Source organism: Podarcis vaucheri (assembly GCF_965113315.1).
Source record: "Podarcis vaucheri genome assembly, chromosome: 2".
Lineage (NCBI taxonomy): Eukaryota > Metazoa > Chordata > Lepidosauria > Squamata > Lacertidae > Podarcis > Podarcis vaucheri.
In genome coordinates this window covers 15549969-15574432 of record NC_138760.1, presented here as the reverse complement: position 1 = coordinate 15574432, position 24464 = coordinate 15549969, and the positions used below count along the sequence as shown (strand labels likewise).

The 24464-nt window shown below is 42.6% G+C and overlaps 2 protein-coding genes across 6 annotated transcripts in view; one reads left to right on the top strand and one right to left on the bottom strand.

Moving 5' to 3' along the window:
• The window catches only part of CBX5 (chromobox 5), a 54267-nt gene extending 40781 nt beyond the window's left edge, over positions 1 to 13486 (bottom strand). Inside the window, exon 1 of one of the 2 annotated variants that reach the window (XM_082212918.1) lies at positions 13330 to 13486. The gene's annotated coding sequence lies outside the window, so the exon portion shown is untranslated. The remainder of the gene's footprint in view (positions 1 to 13329) is intronic. The other variant, XM_082212917.1, reaches the window with a different exon arrangement.
• A 580-nt stretch (positions 13487 to 14066) lies between these two features.
• HNRNPA1 (heterogeneous nuclear ribonucleoprotein A1) lies at positions 14067 to 24310 on the top strand. Of its 4 annotated transcripts, XR_014216758.1 has the most exons (13): positions 14072 to 14191; positions 14284 to 14322; positions 15591 to 15707; positions 15900 to 16046; positions 16969 to 17179; positions 17282 to 17374; positions 17459 to 17551; positions 18185 to 18271; positions 18532 to 18642; positions 19401 to 19529; positions 19703 to 19765; positions 23159 to 23242; positions 23933 to 24310. XR_014216758.1 is itself a non-coding variant. In XM_082212740.1 (12 exons), exons 1-11 carry the CDS (start codon positions 14177 to 14179, stop codon positions 19756 to 19758), a joined length of 1098 nt encoding a protein of 365 aa, XP_082068866.1. In that variant the 5' UTR covers positions 14072 to 14176; the 3' UTR covers positions 19759 to 19765; positions 23159 to 24018. The 4 variants fall into 4 exon arrangements, 3 of the variants coding, with proteins under 3 accessions (XP_082068867.1, XP_082068866.1, XP_082068865.1); XM_082212740.1 differs by having other exon boundaries at positions 23159 to 24018; XM_082212739.1 differs by lacking the exons at positions 23159 to 23242; positions 23933 to 24310 and adding an exon at positions 19999 to 20322 and having other exon boundaries at positions 14073 to 14191.
• Positions 24311 to 24464: the final 154 nt, after the last annotated feature.

The following is a 24464-nucleotide window of genomic DNA, read 5'->3' as shown; positions in this document are numbered from 1 at the left end:
CCACCTGTCTGGGGAGTAGTGCCTCTGCCTCTTTTTAAATATGCAGTTTTGAGCTAATAACAACAACAAAACATAGGAAAATTACTAGGAATCTATAGAAACTTGCCAGCATTTTCTTTGCATAACAGAAAAGAAAAAAATATTTTAACACCAACGAAGCAATGTGAACACACATTTAGCATATATAGAGGATATGTAGCACAATTATTTCACTTAGCCTTCACGTTAAAGGGATGTCCCAATCACTTTTTAAATGCTTGCTACCTTTAGGACGTGGGGTGCGGGTGGTGCTGTGGTCTAAACCACTGAGCCTAGGGCTTGCCGATCGGAAGGTCGGCGGTTCGAATCCCCGCAACAGGGTGAGCTCCCATTGCTCGGTCCCTGCTCCTGCCAACCTAGCAGTTCAAAAGCACGTCAAAGTGCAAGTAGATAAATAGGTACCGCTCTGGCAGGAAGGTAAACGGCATTTCCATGCGCTGCTCTGGTTCGCCAGAAGCGGATTAATCATGCTGGCCACATGACCTGGAAGCTGTACGCCAGCTCCCTCAGCCAGTAAAGCGAGATGAGCAAGCAACCCCAGAGTCGTTCGCGACTGGACCTAACGGTCTGGGGTACCTTTACCTTTACCTCCCTTTAGGGCAACACTTCATGTACCTGATAAAGGACTCTATTCCACAAAGGCTTACCCCATAAATTTAAGGTGCTGCAAGACCTAGTCTTCTGCAGAAAAACAAAGAACACGGTTCCCTCTCTGGAGATCCTGGGTTTTAGTAGCAGCATCCTGCAAGACAGCACTTGAGTGACATATCAGGTGCTATGGCACCTTCAGGCATAAGATGCCTTTTAAAAGTGCAGCATGAAGGTGTAGTTCAGAGGCTTTCAACCTTCTTGAGTCCACGGCTCCCTTAACCAACTGCACTCTTTCTGCGACATCCCTGTGGGGCTCAGGAGCCCAGCTATGTCACTCCCTGCCTGCAGAGCTGGCAGCCTCCCATCCTTTTTCAAACACCCTCCCTTGCGGTGTGTTCCCTCAGCCTCCTCTCTTCTCCCCTCTACTTGGGAGTTCTTTGGGCAGCCACGGCTTCTGCCCCTGGTCTCTAAGCTGGCCCCCCACCCCAAAGAGAGCTGTCTCATCACACTGCCCCACAGGGACCTGGGAAGCAACCCCTGGTCAGAGCCAGAGGCACCATTTGCCTGGGGAGCTTGTGGCCAGGGCTGCTGCAACAAACAGCTATGTAAAACCATTGGGAGGCAGAGACGCAAGAGGGAATCCGAGGAGGCAGGGAAGGACAGTGGGGCAGAGGCCAGTGTTGCTCATAGCACCCCTGACCATCTTTCAAGGCACCCCAGGGTGCCACGGCACACTGCTTGAAAACCACTGGTGTAGTTCAACATTTGAAAGATCAGCCACCCAATTTATAAATTTGACATGTTGCCGCCTTATAAAGCCACAAAACACTAGTGTCATGCCCTATGTCTTTCAAAACATTTTTTGATTCTTATTATGGTTTGATGAAATGCAAGCTTAACCCAAAAAACACACACCCAGAAATGTCCAGCTCACAAGATTATTATACAGTGGTACCTCGGTTTACATACGCTTCAGGTTACATACGCTTCAGGTTACAGACTCTGCTAACACAGAAATAGTGTTTCAGGTTAAGAACTTTGCTTCAGGATGAGAACAGAAATCGTGCTCTGGCGGCGCGGCAGCAGCAGGAGGCCCCATTAGCTAAAGTGGTGCTTCAAGTTAAGAACACTTTCAGGTTAAGTACGGACCTTCGGAAGGAATTAAGTACTTAACCCAAGGTACCACTATATTGGTCTCATTTGCTAAATGGATTTCTGGGGAACGTTAAGCCACTGGTCATAAATCAAGAGTTCTGTGGAGGTGCAGTCCTCTTACAACAGAGGAGGTGTATACTATGTCCTGATCATAGGCCGACAACCCAAGCTATGCACTGTTTCTCTGCCTAGTCAAGAACGTGCTGTCTCTTCCCTGCTGCAGAACAAAGCTCTCTTGCAACTCAAGAGAGGCTGGAGAACTTCACTCGTTGTTGGAATAACAGCCTGGACAAAGGAACAACAATGGTGAAGTTAAATGTAATCTGAGAGCTAAACTAGATGGTACGAAAAACACCTCAGGATCTCATGGTACATGAGAAAGAGGAGATGTAACCCATAAAAGATAATGGTTATCATGTCAGGAGCTTTTGTAGGCAAGAGTGGCTCTTATTTCATGTATGAAGTATCGTGAAAATTACGGCGATGGAGATAGCCAGAGAGAAAAACTGCTTGGAAAGGCAAGATGTTAAAAAGTCAATGCATACTGAAAGCAAAGTTAAGTAAACAAGACCTAAGGTAAAGGTAAAAGGTAAAGGACCCCTGGATGGCTACGTCCAGTCAAATTCAACTATGGGGCACAGCGCTCATCTCCACTTTCAGGCCAAGGGAACCAGCATTTGTCCATAGACAGCTTTCCGGGTCATGTGGCCAGCATGACTAAACCACTTGTGGTGCATGGAGAACCATGACAAGTGCTAGAGCACACAGAAACACCGTTTACCTTCCTGCTGCAGTAGTACCTATTTATCTACTCACACTGGTATGCTTTTGAACTGCTAGGTTGGCAGGAGCTGGGACAGAGCAACGGGTGCTCACCCCGTTGTGTGAATTCGAACTGCTGACCTTGCAATCAGCAAGCCCAAGAGGTTTAGACCACAGCACCACCCGTGTCCAAGACCTAAGGTAACAACAACAGCTTCACCAATAAAGATGGATCCAGGTATACCCAATCCTTGCTGGTTAGTGCTTAGTTTGTGTGACATCATACGTGAGTGAATTTTCATTAATGTAGGACATGATTCAAGCCACCAAAAATTTTAGTATTTCACTCTGCCTGTCTTCCACCCACTTTTTTTTGAGATAAGAAACATAAGGTCGTGGGAGTTTGAGATGTTCATCTGTTTGTTTTTCTGTGTTGTGATTTGTTGTGTCTGATTTGTGTCGTTTTTATTATGCAGATATTACACTGTTCAAAGTAAGCCACAGAATGGTACTGCTGGCAATCAATGACATGCCACTTTGGAGGTGTATGAACTCTTGAAGGTGTAGATGATTTTACTCTATTCTGTAATAAATGTTGCCTACTTAAATACAAGGAAAGAATTAGTACCGAGATTAATGTAACAAGAGAGCAAGGCTATGTTTCTGTATGGTGTGTCAGAACATTCGTTAAACTGCAATGAGTTCTCTATGTGCTACTAAGCTTCTAGAAATTTAATTTGCTTAACTAGGTTTCCTATACTTCATGGGGGGGGGGAGAGACAAGAAGAGGAGATTACAATAAAATCACACCAGAAAAGGGAATAAGTTACAAGAAAGGGACAAAGCCAAGGGCAGAAAACTCCAACTGAAACATAAGTGATAAGATTTCTGAAAGGTATTTTTTTGCTCGAGGAAAAAAGTTAGCATTTATGCCTTGCTACCCACAATGTATAATTTTCAAAAGCATCCTGTTTGAGAGTCAAATAATTTTATTAAATGTGTCAGGAGGCTCTCAATGACAACCTCCATTTACCTATTTCAAATCCAAATACTTTCACCAGGAAGCATATCAAATACCAAAATACAAGAGTCAATAATGTATTTCCAAAATAAAGCACCGAATACAGTTACATTCAGCAAAATATTTTATTAATACAGGGAACTCATACACATGTTATAAGTACACGAGGAGCTTGTTTTGCAAGAAACTGTATGAAACAAAAAATAAGGCATATTTAACACAATTGAAGAAAACAACAATTTTAGGACTATTTATGGGTTGGATCCAGAGAAGCACAAGTGTAAAGACACTCACAGAAGAACCTCTAAACAAGTACAGCCAAATCCCCACTCCCCATTACAGTCCCCACACCCCACCCCACACTTTTCTGGAAGACTCCTTGACCCAGGAAAAGTTTTTCAGAAGCCAAAGGAGGAGGAGAGGAGAGGAAGGGATGGGAAAGTCCCTCTGTGTGAGCATTCTAAGGCTTCCAATATATAGATCCAACTGGGTTTTACTGTTGTTGTTGTTGTTGTTGTTTAGAGATTTACTGAGCTTTCAGCATAAAGTTCTCAGAGAGAGTTACCAATATCCTACCTCTTTAATTGGTTAGTTATAATGCCATATGAAAATACCGAGAATACTGTGAGTTCTTATGAACCGAATATCAGCTTCTAAACTAATGTAAAACAAATATCAACTTCTATACCTCCAGGTACAGGGCGGTATATAAAATCAATCAACCAATAAATATAAATAAAAAGACATTTCCTAAAGTTGCTTTGCACTACAGAATAGTTGGCATCAATGTGCCTGATTAGTGTTCGTCTTGTGATAACATCAGTGTTTCTATTTAAACCTGAAAATGTACAAATGTAACATTTTGACCTGAGTGAACATTGTATATGAAGTATCAGAATAAGACCCAATTGTACATAAATCATCATTATTAGGCACCCCAATTTTCTTCTGGCAGGAAAGTACCAATCAGAGCAATCAGCACTGATGGATCCTATAAGCAGCCATAAACACAGAGATCTTGCTTTTTGCAGTTATGCCCTTGGCTGTTATAAATGGGTCTGTTTCTTACTGTAAAACAGCAGCCTCTTTAAAGCACATTGCACCTATTTTTGCATCTAGCAATGATGCTTTAAACCCAGTCAACAATATACCTCTTCATTCCATTTTCAGGTTACCTGATCTTCAGGTGGTTTCGTGCTGCTCTGTAAGATTCTGATTGGGGTACTTTAGTAGCATGGATTCTCTGAAACAAAACTGCAGGATAAAAACACAAATGAAAAGATTTTAAAGTTTGGTATAATTTTTTAAAAGTGTATTAATATATACAAATGTATCAATATAGGATGGGGGTGGGGGGATACTCACACTCAGATGTGCTCTGAAGTTTCTAATTCAACCAGATATTGCTGTAGTCTTTTCTGATTTGTGAGGCATTTACTTTGCCTTGACAAGTTTCCCATCTTATGGAGCACAGGAAACAGAGAAATATTTTCCATCTAAAATATGAACATGGCTATTTCAGGGATGATACTAAAGTACTTGTATTAGTTTCCTATTCATCCATACTGGATTAAAAGGAGGTACATTTCCACACAGATTCCAATCAAATAAACATGCAGAATCAGTATTGCCATTTCCCCATTGTTTCCCACTGGAAGACACTGAAAGATCCATTAGGCCTCAGGAAACTTCTCATGACCACAGCATAACCCATCATCATGCAAAGAACTGAAACCAAATTAAGTAAGACATGGTCCAATTCTCTCGGCCATGGGGCTCACTTGGGTGGCCTCAGGGTTTGAAATTAGCAGGGAGCCAGGCACATTTTGCATCTAAAGACTCTCCATTTGTGAGCACCTCAAAAAGTCTGGGTGCCATTTTTTGCACGTGGCTGACACTCAAGGATTACCGAAATGTATGTGTTTTGAAGCCTTGAAGTACATGTTAAGGATAGACAACATGTTAAGGAGTTTAATAATAAAGAGTAGTTTTGAAAACAGAAGTATGGAACCAGTGGTGGCTAGACAGTCTGTTTAGGGGTCCAAAACCCAGGTCCCAGAAGTCCTAGCTTTTCAATCCCAGTTTCTAACATTGGGTGACCTTAGACCACTGTCTTGCAACCTAATCAGTCTTTTTTAGTTCTTTTGAATGGACATCATTCCGGTGAAAGGGAGTGGTATAGGAAAAAAGCTGTTAGGATGTCACTATACCAGCAAGATTTTAAGCAGAACATTGCAACTTACATGCAAAGAACAGTAAGCAGCATTCCACTTATACAACTCACTGTCTCTTGTGCCAGCAATGAGCTACTCCATCAGGAGAACATTCTGGACTGGCATACAATTTGGCACCACAAGAAACCAATTGTGCACAAGGGAAAGTGCCTTTCACACACCCTAGACCATGGCTGAAGTCAAGCCAATGAGTTTCAGTCTTGCTTTTCTGTGAGCACCAAATTCATCTGTCCTTTAATTATTTTATGGAGCTCCAGAAAGGTACATGTTTAAATACTAGAGACAGATAAAAGATAATCTTGAACAAATCTAGAAAGTTGATAGAAGAGGAGATGCTCTCCCACCGTTTCCCAATTTACAAGACTGGCATATTTATGTTGGATATGACAGGATGAATTTACATAATGGAGATCCAAGTGACTGGGGAGGATAGAAAGGGAGATTTTCAAAATAAAAAACAGCTCTAAATTACACCATATTGTGGCCTTTTAAACTCCATGAATGGCAGAAAGGTTTCAGTGCTGCACACAATCCTTTGATGGAAATCTCAGGTGCTGTTACTTTGGGTCCTAAAACCTGGATTTGAACATTTTGGAGCTTTATGCTGCTGCTTCCTGAAGTATCCAGCAGGTGTTGGTAGTATAACAGAGATTCTTTATTTTTATTGGAGGAAAGAACCCATGAGAGATTTTTCGGCCACTCCCTTTTGTATGTGCAAATACTTTTTCAGGGGTGTGGATTAAGCACTAAATCATGAAGGTAAAAACAAGAAGAGAGCTGTATGTAGAAGAAAACATTCTTTGTTCCTGTAGCTTTTCCTGAAGCGTTTAGTATATGCAAATATCTTAAAAATCAACACCCTCCTATTCTACACTCCACTATGTAGCTGTGTGGTAAAAGGCCCACTATTTCTTATAACATCCATTTTATTCAGTTCACTTTGAAGAGAACCTGGAAAGAGGTTTGAAAATTTGGTAACCTACCCACATAGTTGGTATGATCAGAGAGAAATCCATCATAATTTTGGATCAGTTGTGTAATGCAATCATGTAAATTTTAAACAAAGCACACATCCAATAAATCTGAAGGATAGCGTCAAATACTTTTCAAACACAAGTGTTGCTTTGCGCTAAACAAGACATAATGGCCTGGATCTAAATACCACTGTGCGCAAGTAAAAAGCTCTCCATTTGTTGGAAAAGGGGTTGTCTTTTGGGGGTTTCCGTTCATTGGCAGGTATTAATACTACATTGAATCCTACTTTGAAGCAGCTGGAGGTGGTGGACGAGGGGTTGCAAAAGTTTGGGTACATGCATGAAACACCTATATATTCTGTTCAGTATAAGTTCAGAAAAATATCCTATAAAAAACTATGTAGTACACATAACTATGTAGTAAAAATAACTTTGTAGGGTCTTGTATCAAGTATGGTTTTTGATGTGCTAGTATTGCACTAGAATATTTTTTAAAATCCACTGGATATTAGTTCAGTATATTTTTTTATATTGTATCAGAAATACACATAGAAAAGTTGCTTTCTTGTTTATATTGGGCTTGTTCTTTCTCCCACAATCCCACAATATGCTGTTGCTTTTAACCAGATCCTTCAGTGACTTCAATACAGGTGTGCATGAATGCTGTACAGTCGTACCTTGGATCTCAAACGTCTTGGCTCCCAAACAAATTGGCTCCTGAACGATCGAAACCTGGAACTGAGTGTTCCGGTTTTCGAACGATTTTCAGAAGTTGAATATCTGGTGTGGTTTCCGCATCTTTGGTTTCCGAACGTTTTAGAAGTCAAAAGGACTTCCGGAACAGATTCCGTTTGACTTCTAAGGTACAACTGTACTTCCCTCGGAAGCCACTGAAGTGCTTAGCTATATGCAGTTTGAATTTCTTGGCCCACACACTGTTGATTGAAGTAGGCCAAGAGAGAATGAGAGGAAGAAGAAATGTGGGGCAATGATGTGACTACAATACAGAGTGCAGACTACAATCCTATCGCTGGAGTCCAATGAGTAATTTGGCGAGTTTTGCATCCACAGAGGGCATCCACATCTTACACTATTTATCATGCTGGAATGTCCTGAAACAGTTTATTTTGCCTTTTTGCAAGAGCAAAAGCACATATACAAATACTTTTATCTCAAAACACCCAGTTTAACTTTGATGCTCTCACCACCTTTCACAACAACTCAGTATGCCACAAAAAATATTAAATAGTGACCATTTCTGACCCCCAAACTAGCAGCAGTCAACTTGCTAAGAAGCAACACAGATGTGAACTAGACTGCAAAACAATTGAGAGCTCAAGTTCTTAAACATTTATTTAATATTTTGACAGATGCAGTAATTTAAATTAAAAATATCACTACTCATTTGCAGTTCAACTATTTAAATTACTGAATTACTTCTGGTAGGATATGAAAATGGTTTTATTAGTACAGCAAATCAGGAATACAGATGTTTGGTTGCATATTTCAAGTTGCTCTGGACAGTTAATAAGCAGATCTGTCTGTTTGTTCAGGAAGTGCTCAGACAGCATGCTGGGGAAGACAATATACAATAACTAGAAAAAAAGGTTATATTGTAAAAGAAAATACAAGGGTAGATGATAGTAGTCAATTTGCCTGTTGTAACTTAATTGGCTTCTATTTTAACATGTGTGGGGGGAAATTCATTAAGAAATAAAAGTCTATGTTGTAGCAAAACATTTTATCACTTTCACAATAGTTACTGTGCAAACAGAGAAGGCGCAGAATTTGAAAAAGGAATCGGGTTGCTGAGTTTTGGATATTGTTCTTGTTAGTATGAGGGCAAAAATTCCACTTTTGTATCCATGTGTAGATAAACAATTGTGGAATAAACTCACATACAGCATCAGTAATGAAAGATGCCTGCTTTTATTGATTTTGAAGGGGTAAATGGCAACTTTCACCCACACAGCAGGACTTCCCTTTCCTCTGCTCCCCAAATATGTTTTGGATTGTTGGGAAAACTTCTGGAGGAAATCAGGGTTAAGGAGGGCTTAAGGGGGAAGGAGAGGAAGAAAAAAATCAATTGCGTCCACTGACACGATGAAGCTGCCACAATCTTATCTGCCGCTAGACCCAGGCCGTGTTCTCATGCCGTAGAGGTAGATGCAGCCCATGGTGCAACTTTAAATAAGTGAAAACCTTCCCAAGAGCATTAAATGTTTAAATTCTGCTACTGTTTTGTTATTCTAAGGTACTTTAAATTTAGCTTTTAAATTGCATACACACAAGCATGCATATGTACGTATCACCTTGTATACAGTGGTACCTCGGGTTACATACGCTTCAGGTTACAGACTCCGCTAACCCAGAAATAGTACCTCGGGTTAAGAACTTTGCTTCAGGATGAGAACAGAAATCGTGCTCTGGCAGCGCAGCAGCAGCAGGAGGCCCCATTGGCTAAAGTGGTGCTTCAGGTTAAGAACAGTTTCAGGTTAAGAACGGACCTCCGGAATGAATTAAGTACTTAACCCGAGGTACCACTGTACAAGTAATGCAATTCATAAATGGGGAAGAATAGAAAAGAATAGATTTAACAAGTAATTTACAATTCGCATGTTTAGCTTAATGCTTTTCAAGTCATGGGGCGAGTTGGACAAAGGTGGACTTGCTAATCACTATTCTGCTGTCTGGCTAAAAAAGAGTTCATCCCCCAAACTAGATGAATTTTTTTAAATGATTTTTTTTTACCATTTCGTTTTTTGAAGATCCAAGTGTCTTGTATAATCTAGTTCAAAAGGAAATACAAACATTTACTAGAAACACATTAAACTTCCTAAAACCAGTATCACAGCTACCTACCAAATAGAATGAATTAAAGATTTCATTTTTGAGTAAAGTAAACCACAAGGGAAACAATGTATATTTTTAAAAATACTGTTGTACCTTGGAAGTCGAACGGAATCCGTTCTGGAGCCAAAGTGTGGCTTTTGATTGGCTGCAAGAAGCTTCTGCAGCCAATCGAAAGCCGTGGAAGCCCTGTCAGATGTTCAGGTTCCAAAGAACATTCGCAAACCGAAACATTCACTTCCAGGTTTGCGGCGTTCAGAAGCCAAACGTCCAAGTACCAAGGTGTTCGGGATCCAAGGTACAACTGTACTGCAAATGACACAGCCAAGAGTAGTGTTTTTGAAATAAACCAGATCAAGACACCACAACAAGCCAATATTCAGGCAAAGTGCAATTGCTCAAATCCTCCTTCTGGCCATGCGGGAAGAGGCAAGTGTGCAAACCTCAGGCTCAAAGCAGCTCTTTCCTGTTCGTGCACATAATTCTAGAACTCTGGTTTAGTGTAAGGTGTGAACCAATTCAGTGTGTTCAGTTTCAAGTTATGAATGAAATGCAATTACTTTCTATCTCAGGAAGAAATACTATTTTGCACAGTAACTAACCCTTGCATCATGGAAAGCTATGAAAACTTGCAGTTAATCTCATACATGTTTACTCACCCACTTTGTTCAATGGGATTTACTTCTCAATACATGTACATAGGTTTCGCCACTTTAGTCAAGGAAATGGATTTTGCTTAATAGACTTACATGTGTACAGAGAGAAATCTATCTCTAAGCAGGAAAAAAATGCAATGCAAAAAGTACATGGGATACATGTGCAAAGAGTTTTGATTCTCTCTATGAAAAGGCATTATTTAGCTGCAAACCATGTTTTATTTGTTATAGTATCTATTGGTATTAAAGCTTGTTCAGGAAGGAAATGAATTTCAATAAGTGGGCAGCTTTGATTTTGAATCTATTTTTAAAGCCTAGAGCCTTCTCTTCTAACCTTTCTGAGGGACTAGCAACCCACAGCAACTAGATACCTGACAAGACACTGAAAAAAGACATTGAGCAGTCCCTTCTCTTCAGGTCTTTATACCACTCTGGCTATTGTTTATTTACCCATTTATAGCAGATACAGCGGCTTTCATCTTCACCTTACTCAGTTGTTTTCTTCCAGCCAAGTTAAACAAGATGGCAATAATGCAAAAATTTCTACCTATGCTGAGGGTCACCCCTATATGTGCAGCATTTGTGTACCTCATTTAAATCAGCTTCCACCTAAGTGTGGCTGAGAGCCAACTACAAGCTCCTCAGCATCCCAGCTGCCATTTCACGTTCTAGATGCCCATAATTCAATGTATATTCTACAACATGTCTGTACTTGGGATCCACACATAATGAATTCATCATCTGCACAAATCACTAATGACCGTTGTGTAGACTCAGCCCTGGTGTGAAGAAAACTAAACCTGATTTCCCTTGCTCCCCCACCCAGCAGTAGGAAGGTGACTCTGTGATCTGCTGAGGTTGTATAGTTGTTCTTCACACTAGAACATTGCAGCCCTACACTGTGTGCAGCAAGATTTTAATTTTCTTTCTTCATGGGACAAACAGCTGGACAAAAAGCTCTAAGCCACTTTTCAAATCTTACTGTCGACAGTAATCCAAAGCATTAAGTGCCATTACACCTACAGATACTCCAGCTCTCTGGATTGAATAACATTGTTTTTATTTGAGAAAACTGCAACATATATATTTGGACTTGACATTTCTTTATCAATTGTTATGCACAGTAAGATATTCACTATGGCTTGCAGCCAACAAATCCAAGTATGCACTCTCATTCCCTCATGTTGGATCAAGCATAGTATATTAACATGGAATTGCTGTGAGGACCAACAGAAAACTTGTAAAGAAATTATTATTATAATTTCAGGACACTTTTTTTCACTCCAACCAGCTATCAGAATAAGCAAAGCAACCACAATAGCAACACCAGAACTTGCTTGTAGCCTTTGCCATGGATTGCATGAGCATTGTGCCCGGGAGGGGGAAGTGGATGTCAAGCAGACACTCAAGGGATCATCCAGAGAAAGAGCTTTATTGCTACCATCCGGGCTGGTAGAAGGAGCATGCGTGATAACTCACAAGCTTAGCACAAGTTCACAGCCATTTGCAAAGTATATATTCTCCTCCAGTTCCCTCCCCCTTCTCCCTCTCCTCAGGAGTCTTGCCCCATGATGAGTTTTCCTGAGCATGAACAGAAAGCTCCTGTCTTGGGACTCTTGGCACCCTTCCCAGGAAAGGGGGATGAGAAGCCAAGGGGGTTGAGGAGCCTTGCGTTTCAGCGTGTCCAAGATTTGTTGCAACTGGGTGAGATAAGACTCAGTTCCCAGGCCTGTTTATTCTTGGCATTGACAGAGCCTATTCATTAGCTTTTTGATGCTTTCTCGTACTGATAAAAATAACGTTTTGCCATGCTGAAGTGTGAACCTGGGTTTGTGGACTATGTCCTTCCTCTGCAGACTTTCCACTCAACGCCCAATTCTCAACATTTATTTTATTTTTTAAATGACTATTTTCCCCCACTGTATTTTCAGCGGTTCTTATCTTTAGTTGTAAACTGCCTTGAGTCCAGTCAGGGGGAAAAGGCGGAGCACTAATAAGTTCAAGTTTGATTCCCTCCCCCTCTTTCTTTTTCCTTTCTCCTCCTATGAAGAGGCTGCATCCTAATGTTTTAACTTAATCTTTTAAATTGTATTTTAATCCACTTGTTTTTATTATTGTTAGCCGTCCTGAGCCCAGTTTTGGCTGGGGAGTGCGGGGTATAAATAAAAATTCATTATTATTGATAATCCAATACAATGATACGCGAATATTCCCCGAACTTGCCTGTGCTATATATATGTTGGGCACCAAATAAGTTGGGAACTATCTTCCATTGGGGGGGGGGTTATATTTCATGGAAAGTTTCTGGAATTTCGGGTTTTGGAAACTCGAGTAGAGGGGTACGTGAAAGGCTGGCGGATTCGCCTGGTTGGCTTGGACTGTCTCCGGGGTCGGGAGCGAAGGAGCGTGTGAAACAGCGAACTCCCCAGAGACGTCGGGAGGAAAACACGAGAGGCAAAACTCCAGCCCTTCACAGCCACTTATCCTCGAGCGACTAAGGCACGCGGACTTTCTCCGGGGTCAATGGGCTGAACGTGGACGGCAGACTAAAAGAGGTTTCTCTAAAAAAGTTCGCGGGGGTGTACAGCTTTGAAAATTACGGGCCGGGACAAAATACTGCAAGGCCATATGTAGTCAAAGGTATGAGACTGAGGGAAAGCTGACGGCGGGAAAGCCTCCCACTCCTAAAGAAAAGCGCCATAGTACCGAGGCCCCTCGCCATTGGCCATCCTCCGCGCCAATCAAACAGTTACGCTAAACCACCCGCCCCACAAGCAAAAGCGGCTTCCCCGTTGGATAAACCGGCTGCCACTCCACTCTCCGACCCTCAATGGTCTAACCCTCCCAACTGCCTCAACCCTTCGACCTATGAGTCTGTCACTCAGATTCCAACGCCCCGCCTCCCAGAGCGCAAGCCCCGCCCCCTTTCCAACGGTACCTCACAGCACGGACAGGCTCCCAATCACGCCAAAACCACGCCCCCTCCCTCGGAACCGCTGGCTCCCGGTAACGCGGCCCCGCCAAGATTGTTTCCCGTGGTCGCTCACCTGGGGAAAGTAGCGGGCTCGGAGCGGAAGCAACTTCCCCCTCCCTGGTTTGTAACCCCTCACAGCCGCCGCTTCTGCGCAACGCCCGCCAAAAACCCCGTCCAGTGCGCACGCGTCAGCCCCTCCGCCCCCTTCCCAACCTCACTGCGCCGGCGTGAGGCGCGCGCACTTATCAAGTCTCCCTTCCTCCCCTCCCCGTTATTCGTCAGAAGCAGGACTTTGTGACGCATGCGCAAGGTGTGCAGCGCGCTTCAGCGTAGGTTTGCCTCAAGAGGCTTGTTGCACGTATTGAACTCTCTTTCCTCCCGCACCCCAAGCCCAGCCCGGCTCGCGCCTTCACCATACCAACCACCAACACAAAAAACGCTCAGGAATACCAACTTAATTCCCGCCTCTATTAGAATGAATGAATAAAAAGCTAACCAACCCCCAAAAAGGGTATCCGTTGGTCCCAGCCAATCGCAAGAAACCTGCGTTCCGAACTGCCCAATGAAAGAGAAACTCTTGCGACTGGTTATTTGAAGAGTAAAGGGCGGGGAATTCCGTCGGAGTCGGAAGAGTGACAAAAAACCCAACCAACGGAAAGCCAACAGGGGTACGGATAACGGAGTGAAAAGGGCGGAGTCACTACGAGAGCTTCCAATGGAAGGAGAGCAATCTGGCCGTTGTCCAGTGAGAGGCGACGAAGCCGAGAAGCCTGCCCAATGAAATGGGGCCGGTGTGGGCGTTACTAGTGAGGCGGCGGCGCACTCGGTGACTCGGCCCCTTTTCGTCTCGGCTTCAGCGAGAGGCAGCGTCGCTTTGTGGGAAAGCCGGGCTAGGCCTTGCCTGTAATTACGCGGCCGCCATGTCGAAGTCTGAGGTAAGAGCCCTGATTACGGGCGGTTTAGTTCCATTCTTTCGACCCTCAACCTGTGGCTTGTTTTTGTGGAATTATGTTTCCTTTGCCTTTAGGGTTCGTCCGATTACGGGTGCGATATGTCTCCTCACGAAGTAAGTCTAAAAAACAAAAAATGTATATATTCCCTATCCCGGAATTCTTTTCTCTCTTTCCCCGCCATTTGCCTCGTCTTCTGCTTCAAGGCCTAATGGCCTCCGGTCGGCCTTCCTTCCTTTGCCGCCTGGCCTCTTTTTTCCCCACCTCCCCTCGGGCTACGCATGCGCGGTGGCTTTCCAGGGTAGGCGCCATGTTTCACAGTGCGTGGCGGTCACCGCTTCTCTTCCCCCGACGCTTGGAATGGCTGCGCCTGCGCTCTGCGGGCAGGAGGATTGGCGCGCGCCTGCGCACTTGCCTCCGGTTCCCCTTCTTCGAGTTGCGTGGGGGATGGGGACGTGCGCGGACCACGTGCTCTCCTGCTTTGTCTGCAGTCTCTCGCCCCACTCCACCCCGCGCAAATGTCGCCAGTTTCTCCTTTCGCCAACTTTCCCTTGCAACCGTGGATGTCTTTCACGCTTTCGCCCCTGTCTCTTGGGTGATAATTTTCTTGGGATTCGTGTACATAATGCATGTTTATCATTCAGTAGGGAGGCCTGCCGTACGTAAGCACATTACTCCCAACTAGGTATGTAGAACTTGGGGCGCTACTATTAGCGAACAGCTTGAAAATCTTGGCCATTTTAGGGCTACAAAGTTTCTAGCTCTGCCAAGAGACCTAAAATGCTACAATGTTGCCATCCTGTAGCTGAAAATAGACTTGATGCTTTCCTGCCCCCTTTAGGTTTTTTCCACTTTTCTTAGAAATGGATTCTGATAGGTAGCTTGTAGTCTTCCTTAGAAGTGTGTTTATTTGTAGAAGGGCAGATTTAAATGAAGGAAGAGCAATATTCTCAACAAGACTTGGAAAGCATACTTGTGTTTTATAAAATTAAGCAGCAAAATACATAGCTGATGCATTTCCTATTGCTTTAATACATCATAATGTGTAGCTGAAAACAAGAACAAGAATAAAAGGCATAAATAATAAATAAAAGGTTATCAGAACAAGAATAAAAGGCAGTCGTTGGTTATTTGGGATATAGTGATTATGTGAAATAGTGACAAATGCAGGATTGGAGTGTGCCCCTACTCTTGTTGAGAAACTTTGTGGCATGTTGATACCAGTTAGGGTGCTAGCAGGGAAATAGGTAACAAGTGTGCTAACTCATCCAAGGATTATTGTGCATTAGTAGGCCTGCTTATCTACATGAAGCTGTAGTTCGATGGGAGAGTCCTACAGTGCCACCTTCCTTGTTCTATATTTCCCTACTCTTCTTTTTTTCAGTCCCCCAAGGAACCTGAACAGCTACGCAAACTGTTCATTGGCGGCCTAAGTTTTGAGACGACAGATGAAAGCCTTCGCAATCATTTTGAACAATGGGGCACACTTACAGACTGTGTGGTAGGTGTTTATATGGGGATTGGCTTTTCATTTTGGCGGGGACATTGGTTACTTGGTGTTGTAGATGGCATTACCCAAGAAAAATGAATGTTTTTGAGTCCTGTAAGAATCATGCATTCCATGGCATGCTATGATGTGTGTTGTATTCTTAGAACAAAGTGAAATAATCTGACTTGGCTTTTTTTATACTAGGTGATGCGAGACCCAAACACTAAGCGCTCCAGGGGCTTTGGATTTGTCACCTATTCAACAGTGGAAGAGGTTGATGCTGCCATGAATGCCAGGCCCCACAAAGTTGATGGGAGAGTTGTTGAACCAAAAAGAGCTGTATCCAGAGAGGTGAGAGCTGCTGGCGGCTGCACTAGTGAGGAGTGTGCCAAAGTGCTGTACAGTGGTACCTTGGGTTACAGTCGCTTCAGGTTACAGACTCAACTAACCCAGAAATAGTACCTCGGATTAAGAACTTTGCTTCAGCATGAGAACAGAAATTGCGCGGCGGCACAGCAGCAGCGGGAGGCCCCATTAGATAAAGTGGTACCCAGGTTAAGAACAGACCTCTGGAATGAATTAAGTTCTTAACCCGAGGTACCACTGTATTAGTTTCCTGTAGCTGAAGGCCATAAACATTGCGTTCATGTACCTGGTTATCCAGAACTGCAGTTAAAGCAACTATATTAATACCAGTAGGGAAGGTACAATGTAATTAAAACTATAATTTCAGTGCCAGTAGGTCATGGAATATTTAACCTGTTGCATCCTTTTGTTTTTTCAACCATTATAGTTAATAATGAAAGTCTTGGGTGGTATGCCGGGTCCCTGTGCATTGCTATATTTTACATGGCCATAAGAGCAACTATTCTGTTGGTTGGTATTCATGTAATGCTGTAATCCAGTATGTGCTCTGGTCAATTCCTGGTTCTGAATACACAGGATTTGTTTAGTGTGGAGCAATTCATGTTTATTTAGAAGTGTTCTCTCCCACCCACCCCACATTCAGTGGTGCATACTTGTGCTCTCCAGCTGGAACTCATGGGAATTGTAGTCCCACAACCTCTAAAGAGCACCTGTTGGCTGAACTACAGCACATAGCCTTGATGTAAAATATACACCAGTCTTCAACTTAACCTAAACATGCTGTCTGTATGATAGCTTTCTCCAGTACAGAGAGTTGCAGAGCAGTGATTGGGAGAATAAAATGGTAGCTACTGGCTCACAGTTGATAATACAAGCCTAACATTGCATTTATCCTGTCTTATTCTAGGACTCTCAAAGGCCTGGAGCTCACTTAACAGTAAAAAAAATCTTTGTTGGGGGAATTAAAGAAGATACAGAAGAGCACCACTTAAGGGACTACTTTGAACAGTATGGCAAAATTGAAGTTATTGAGATCATGACTGACCGTGGCAGTGGCAAGAAGAGGGGGTTTGCCTTTGTTACTTTTGATGACCATGACTCTGTGGACAAAATTGTCAGTAAGTGTATTATTTGAGTTGGTTTGACTTCCAATTTTAGAGTTGCAAGGGAAATACTGACAGCAAGGGAAATACTGACAACACTTTGTCTTCTTTATATAGTCCAGAAATACCATACTGTGAATGGGCATAACTGTGAAGTCAGGAAAGCCTTGTCAAAGCAGGAAATGGCCAGTGCCTCATCCAGCCAAAGAGGTGAGTTTTGTGGCTTTGATTGATATGAACCTAGACTTCTAGTGCCTCTTTGTAGTGCTGAATGTTGTTCTTTTTTTTTGTTAGGTCGTAGTAGCTCTGGCAGCTTTGGGAGTGGCCGTGGAGGCGGATTTGGCGGTGGTGAGAACTTCAACCGTGGCAGCAGCTTTGGTGGCCGTGGTAAGGACAATTTTACTGGTTACTTTCAAGATTTAATGTTGACACGAGGGCTTCAAAGACTTCAAACACTTATTCCAAAGAATCTGCCCAGGGCTCATGTTTTATAACCCCCCCCCCCCTCAAAAAAAACCAACTGCACTAAAATGGGAGAGGAAACCTTATTTCAGTGTCTAGTTATTGATTCAAATAGATGGATGTTGCATGTTCATATTTACCTATTGTGCAGGAGGGGTATACCAGCCAGAACATTGGTCTTCAGCTAGTTGGTCAGGAATCCCTACTAGGTTTTAGCCTGATTTGAGGTGGGTTGTAACATCAGCTTAACTACCATGCTAAAAGAAATAAAGGAGCAATGCCCCAGTGCAGCTTGGGGTTTTTTTTTTTGTTTTTTTAAGGTATAAAAACTCATCTAGAAGACAAATTCCCAGACCTCTGTATTCTTGTTGAGGATTTGCAGGAATAACTTGCTTAACTTCTCTAGAAAGATAGTAAGAGAAATGTTTGGAAAATGTTTTCTTCATAGCCTGCTTTGAATGTGTTTGTAATAGCTGTATTTTAATAAATCAGCTAAAATTTAATCACCCGTCATCTTAATGAACTGATCCCGGTGCTAACAGTAGTGCTCTTTCTCAGGAGGGTTTGGCAGTCGCAGTGGCGGAGGTGGTGGCGGCGGCGGCTATGGAGGCAGCGGAGATGGCTACAATGGGTTTGGCAACGATGGTAAGTTTGCATCAACTGTGCTTTGAGGATGCAGATCTTTCCAAAGTGGCTTACAAATTAAATTGAAAGGCACTTAACATCAAAAGACTATTATCAAAACCCAGCAGCCTAACTGGACCCTCCCCCATGACAGCTGGCAATGGATAAACCTGCGGTTGGGGGGCAGGTAGAACTTTGATTCAAGTTCTTAAAAATATTTTCCCCACACATGCTAATTGAGAACTTTATGCTGTGAACAAGAACATGTCCTTTTCTTAAAGGCTATGGAGGTAGTGGACCCGGATACTCTGGAGGAAGCAGAGGTTATGGCAGCAGTGGCAGCTATGACGGCTATAACAATGGAGGTGGCGGCTTTGGTGGCGGCAGTGGTGGTAAGTGTTACGTTTGGGTGGTAAAATAATCAGCTGCGTGCACAGTGCGGATCATTACTTTGGTTTTGACAAATTCCAAGTGTGGCCTTGGCATTAAATTTCACATTTGCTTCAGTACCTCTTGCCATATGGCAAATCCTCTACATCTTCACGTAAAGTAGTAGCAACAAGAATAATAGAAGCCGAACTGTAAAGTTGGAAGACACTCAGAAGGCCATGTAATCAACCCCCTGCAATGAAGGAATATGCAGGTGGCCACCAAGAGGATCGAACCTGTGATCTTGGCATTATCAGCATCAGACTAACCAACTGAGCTAACTGGCATGCTTCAAGGCAAAGAGACATAAAGATGATCCTGTCAAAAGGACTAAATACAAAAAAATCTACGAATGCCAATCTTTCTATAGTTCAATATTGCCTTTTATGACTGCAGTGAGTTTAAGCTTTAAAAGTCTTGATGCACACACGAGACTGCTTTGGTTAACTGAACTTTTTGTGTTGGTAGCAGGGGATCTTTAAAGCATAATTTAAAGATTTATTTTTTTTAATAAGGCACTTTTTGAATGCAGTAGCTTAAATAAAAAAGACCACCTAGGGTAACCAGTGTAATTCCACATTTTGCAAAACTGTCTCTGGAGAAGATAAGCAGTATGTATATCTTCATGTGATGCTGGGTATAATAGACAGGGATGGCAAATTGTTCCTAGTTTGGTAGATGCAAGTAACTTGTTGAAAACATTGCTTCTTACTCTCTACAGGAAGCAGCTTTGGAGGCGGTGGAAGCTACAATGACTTTGGCAGTTACAACAACCAGTCTTCAAACTTTGGGCCCATGAAAGGAGGAAACTTTGGAGGCAGGAGCTCTGGGCCATATGGTGGAAGTGGGGGTAGGCGTCTTTAAACTGTAGTAAAGTTGAACCGCATGAACTTTTGTTTTGATCACAGGGAATGGGGGGGGGGATAAGTCTACCTAGTAGGACACGAGAGGCTAATTCCTACCTTGCTGCTCCTGTTCTTGGCTGTATGCACCTCTCTGAAGATGCAACTTTGATTATTTCAGGTGGCTACGGTGGCTCTGGTAGTGGCAGTAGCTATGGCGGTGGAAGGCGGTTTTAATTCCTAGGTAAGAATCTTCCTTTTAACCATTGAAGAAATATGCAGTGCTGATGAAATTTAATTGTAACTCTTAATTTAGCTGAGCAAAGTTATTGTAGTTTAAGCTTACTTGGACTAAAATACAGATGTTAAAAGCTAATATATGGATTGGCAGTCGGTGGGAAGAAGCTTGCTATTGGATTGTAGCTTTGAGTCTCAAATGTGTTTAGATTAACAACTTTATTCCGTATTATTCAACAGGAAACAAAGCTTAGCAGGAGAGGAGAGCCAGAGAAGTGACAGGGAAGCTACAGGTTACCACAGTTGTGAACTCAGCCAAACACAGTTGTGGCAGGGTAGAACTGCCTCATGAAGACATGTGTTAGACAAGCGCTTGTTTGCAAACATCAGGACTGTATTTGTGACTATCTGTAACAGGATATTTTAGTTTTTGTGTTCTGTGGAAAGTGCAAAGCATTCCAACAAGGGTTTTATGTAGATGATTATTTTTTTCCACACCCATGCTGTTGATTGCTAACTGTAATAGACTGATCATGACGCTGAATAAATGTGTCTTTTTTAAAATGTGCCGTGTATAAGTTAAGTTTCACTGTAAGTCAATATGTACTGGTTTTAGCTGCATAGTTGCTGTGCAGGCTTAGTTTAAAGGGGTATCAATGCCTGTTGACAGGTCTATAATACTGTGTCAAAGACCAAATAGTACTGCCCACAATTGCAATGGTAGTATAAGCACCTGCCATTGAACCCTTGAAATGGCACTTTGGACTCATAGTAATATTTATATTGGGGTATGCTGTGATACTTGTGAAATCCAGCTGGTTCTGGATTGCCATAGATACGCTACCAGTATCAGCCCTGCACATTTTTAAATTCCACACCTTTTAAAAGTCTTAAAGCCAGGGCCAGTTGATTGAGTCTGCTGAAGGTTGTAAAATCTCCAATACTGGAGCTTAATGCCAGGTCCAAATGGTTTTTGCAACCTGTTCCTAATGGGGGTGGGATTTGTTTCCATAACCGAAGAGGTTAGTAAAATATGACTTCTCATCTGCCCCTAGCTAAATGTTTGGGGTTGGTCTGTGAAATACTATAATTATTAAGAAGGCATTGAGCATCCTAGTTAACTGGGGAAGATTGGAACAAAACAAGTTGAGTTCTTTAATAAGTAGCTAGACAACAGAATTATATTAGTTTGTGTATGTTGGGCAAAAGCTTTTAAAAGCTGTAGATCTGGGTAAAGACTCCACAGTTGTGTAGCCTCTGTCTTTATGGTTGATTAGAATTTTTTACTGGAAGCAGTTGTGTTTAAAATAGTGCTGTGAAGTGAACCACCAGTACAAGGATTTCCACGTGTAACAACAACTCTCTCCTCCCCTTCTCCTACCCAAATCTGCTCACAAACCCTTGAACAGATGGGGATTTCTGTTGTGCAAATGGAAATACTTGTGCTGATGGGATGCAACATTGCAGCATATAAAAGAAATGGGTCTGAATGTTCTTGCTGGGTTAATAAACAAAGCTTTCCTGATTAGAATGCAGGAAAACTCCATAGGGCCATTGGTTAATGCTGGTGCCTAAGAAAAGCAGTACACATGTGAAACTGGTATATGAGGCAGCTACCCAACAAGGCTCCTCCAGTTTCCTGGCCTCATCTAGGAAGAGCAGCTCTTTTCTGTCAGCTTTAATGCTTTTAAATTCTTTGGATTAATAAAGTAAAGTTAAATTAGGCCCCATCTGCATTAAACGTTTAAAGCAGCATCATGCCACTTTAATGTTCATGGCTTCCCCCAGAGCATCTCGGGGTCTGCAGTTGGTTAGGGGATTGCACCCCTAACAAATGGCAGTTCCTAGGATTCTTTGGGAAAAATAATGACTTAAAGTGGGATGCTTTAAATGGTATAGTGCAAATGGGGCCTTAGTCTTCTGGGCATTGAAGACACTACTTGTCTGCTAAAAGCACTTTGGTAATTATTCCTACATCTTCTAATCTGAGTGGGACAGCCGATAAGTTCTGTCTCACATAATGGCTTAGATGCACTTGAACTCCGCAGCCCATTTTTGGGATAGTCTGTATTTTCTTTTTTGAAGAAACAGTTCCAGGCATTTCTCCCTCCCCAGTGCAGTTGACAGTAGAATATTGGCCTCTTGGCTGTAATAATCTAAAACTGCTTTCTGGTCTACCTTTCCATTTTGTGAGGTGGAGCCAAAACTACACTTAAAAGTGGAGGGTGGGAGGGTTTGTATAGTGCGGGTTTTCCCAATATTTGGTCTCCAGCTGTTTTTGGATTACAACTATCAACCTCAGCTAGCAGGACCAGTGGCCAACAATGGTAGGCATTGTAGTCCACAAGCAGCTGGAGACCCAAGTTTGGGAAGCCCTAGTATATTGGTCCAGTTAATCTTCACTGAGACCTGAGCACACCTTATGAAGGATTTCCATCCTAGCCTACTTGTTGAAATAAGACCAGTTTTAACGTGTGCTTAAACCTTTTTCTAAAGCTGCAATGGTGTTTGTATATATATCATTTTGTTTGACTGGTGAATGGCTTAATTTAGAATGCAAAACTGATAGTCCTGATGGGTTTTTACGTGGCTGAGTTTGCAATAGCAGGCGGATCCTTATTCTGTTGAGGGAGACGAGACCTCAGGATTCACGAAGTAATGCTCGGTTTTGGCATGGTAGCATAACCACAACAGAGGAGAGCACGCCAGGATCCGAAACCTAAGTAGCTTTACAAAATCCGGGAGGCTTGCAGATGGTTGAGCTACTAGGAACGGCTAGCAAGCATAGCTCCGAATGGCTTCCAGCTCAGACGCTACCACAGCTGAGAGTAGACGCGTGTTGAGTCGAGTGGACAGATAAGCCAGGTGCAGGCTTCTGCTGACTAGAAAAGTGCTCAGTGACCACCGGAAGGAGGCAGACGAGAGTAAGGATCCTTGCTCTTAGGACTAGCAGTCAGACGCAGAAGGAAGGAAAGGTTATATTACTGTACTGGTAGGTAAGAACAGATTTTACTTATGTCCTATACAGTTTTGTTATCCTGCTAAACTTTTCTCAGAGGCTGAGTTTACCTTGTAAATACTAGTTGAGCTACTTAAATTTTCCCAGTGCTGTAAAATAAGCATTAGATGGGTAGAACATAATATTGACTTGCCTATTTTTTTTATTAAAAAAAAAAATTAGTCACAACATGGGTGCTGAAATGTACTTAATGAAAGCACTGCCTCTTATCTCCTCCTCGGGTAGCCTTGTGGACTTATAAAAGCATAGTACCACAATGCAATGGCTATACTGCTGTAAATGCAGACTACTTTGGGGGGAGGGGACTCCCATGCAAAGTACCTGTTAAATGTAATAGGGTGAGGTCGTATTGAGTATTTTAACACGTCTTCCTTTTTATAGGAGAAGAGCTGTCCGGTGCTAAAACACCTGCTCCAAGACAAATGGACTAGGATGCCCCTGGATCTCATTTTCTGTTAAAACCAGGTAAAACCAGCCAATCCTAAGAAGGTGGGTGAGGCAGAATGTGGTGAAGTGGCTGGATGCAATAAAATACAAGAAGCACTTGGTAGTTAGCTGTAGGATAGAATCATAGAATTGTTGGAAGGGACCCAAGGATCATCTAGTCCAGGCATAGGCAAACTCAGCCCTCCATATGTTTTGGGACTGCAACTCCCATGATCCCTAGCTAACAGGACCAGTGGTCAGGAATGATGGGAATTGTAGTCCCAAAACATCTGGAGGGCCAGGTTTGCCTATGCCTGATCTAGTCCAACCCCCTGCAATGAATAAATATGCCAGGTAGCTGCTATGCAGAATGAACCTATAACCTTGGCAATATGAGCACCACACACTCGAATCAGTGGTGTCCAAACTTTTTTCAAAGAGGGCCAGATTTGATGAAGTAAAGGGCCATGAGGGCTGACCAAAGTCGTTGAGGTGTTTGCTTGTTTTTTAGGATTTTACCCCAGGAAATAAACTGCCATGGGCCGGATTAGGCCCACAAAAAAGACTTTGCCTGCTCTTAATCAACTGGGCTAACTTTCAATGGATTCCAGTATTTTGTTTTATTTCTAGATTGATAGGCAAATACTAGGCTGCATCTAGGAATGAAGAGTAACACTAATGTGTGTTCAAATGTTCCCTGTGTTTCATCCTTTGTTCTTTTTCTTGCAGGACTCTTCAACTTCACGTACCACAAAGCTTTCCAAGAAAGTTTAAATGGCTACTGGGTAGCTGTATACATAAACTATTCATGTGAATAGCTGTTAAGTAATTTATTTTTTTTGTAGCAACTGGGTTGCATTTTCAGAGTTGTCAACTTCTAAGGCAGTAGTGAATTCCATAATATTCTGACACAGCCTTCTTGGCCTTCATATAAAAACAAAGGTGAACTCCCACTTCATTGTGCACCTTTCATTGCAGAATTTATTGAAGTTGACCTACAATTATGTCTTCAGATTTCAGCTGCTCAACACCTACAATTTCTCCCTTCTATAAATAAAATGACTGGGGCCAAAACCCCCATCTTAATAAAATGAGCAATATTTTGCATTTCTTAGCATTGTTTTTCAAGCAGGGACAGACACAGATAACTTGGTTGAGGCGCTCTGCTCCTTACACAGCGCACACACAGCTTTGTTGAAATCATCCTGCTTCCCTGAAATACATTGGGTGTCTGTATTTGCTCAAGCAGCCAGTTCCGTCG

What these genes read in the sequence shown, in the direction of transcription:
- HNRNPA1 (XM_082212740.1), top strand. An exon ending in GCGATATGTCTCCTCACGAA is followed by an intron (nt 14,323 to 15,590) that starts GTAAGTCTAAAA and finishes TCTTTTTTTCAG; the next exon opens with TCCCCCAAGGAACCTGAACA. An exon ending in AAAGAGCTGTATCCAGAGAG is followed by an intron (nt 16,047 to 16,968) that starts GTGAGAGCTGCT and finishes GTCTTATTCTAG; the next exon opens with GACTCTCAAAGGCCTGGAGC.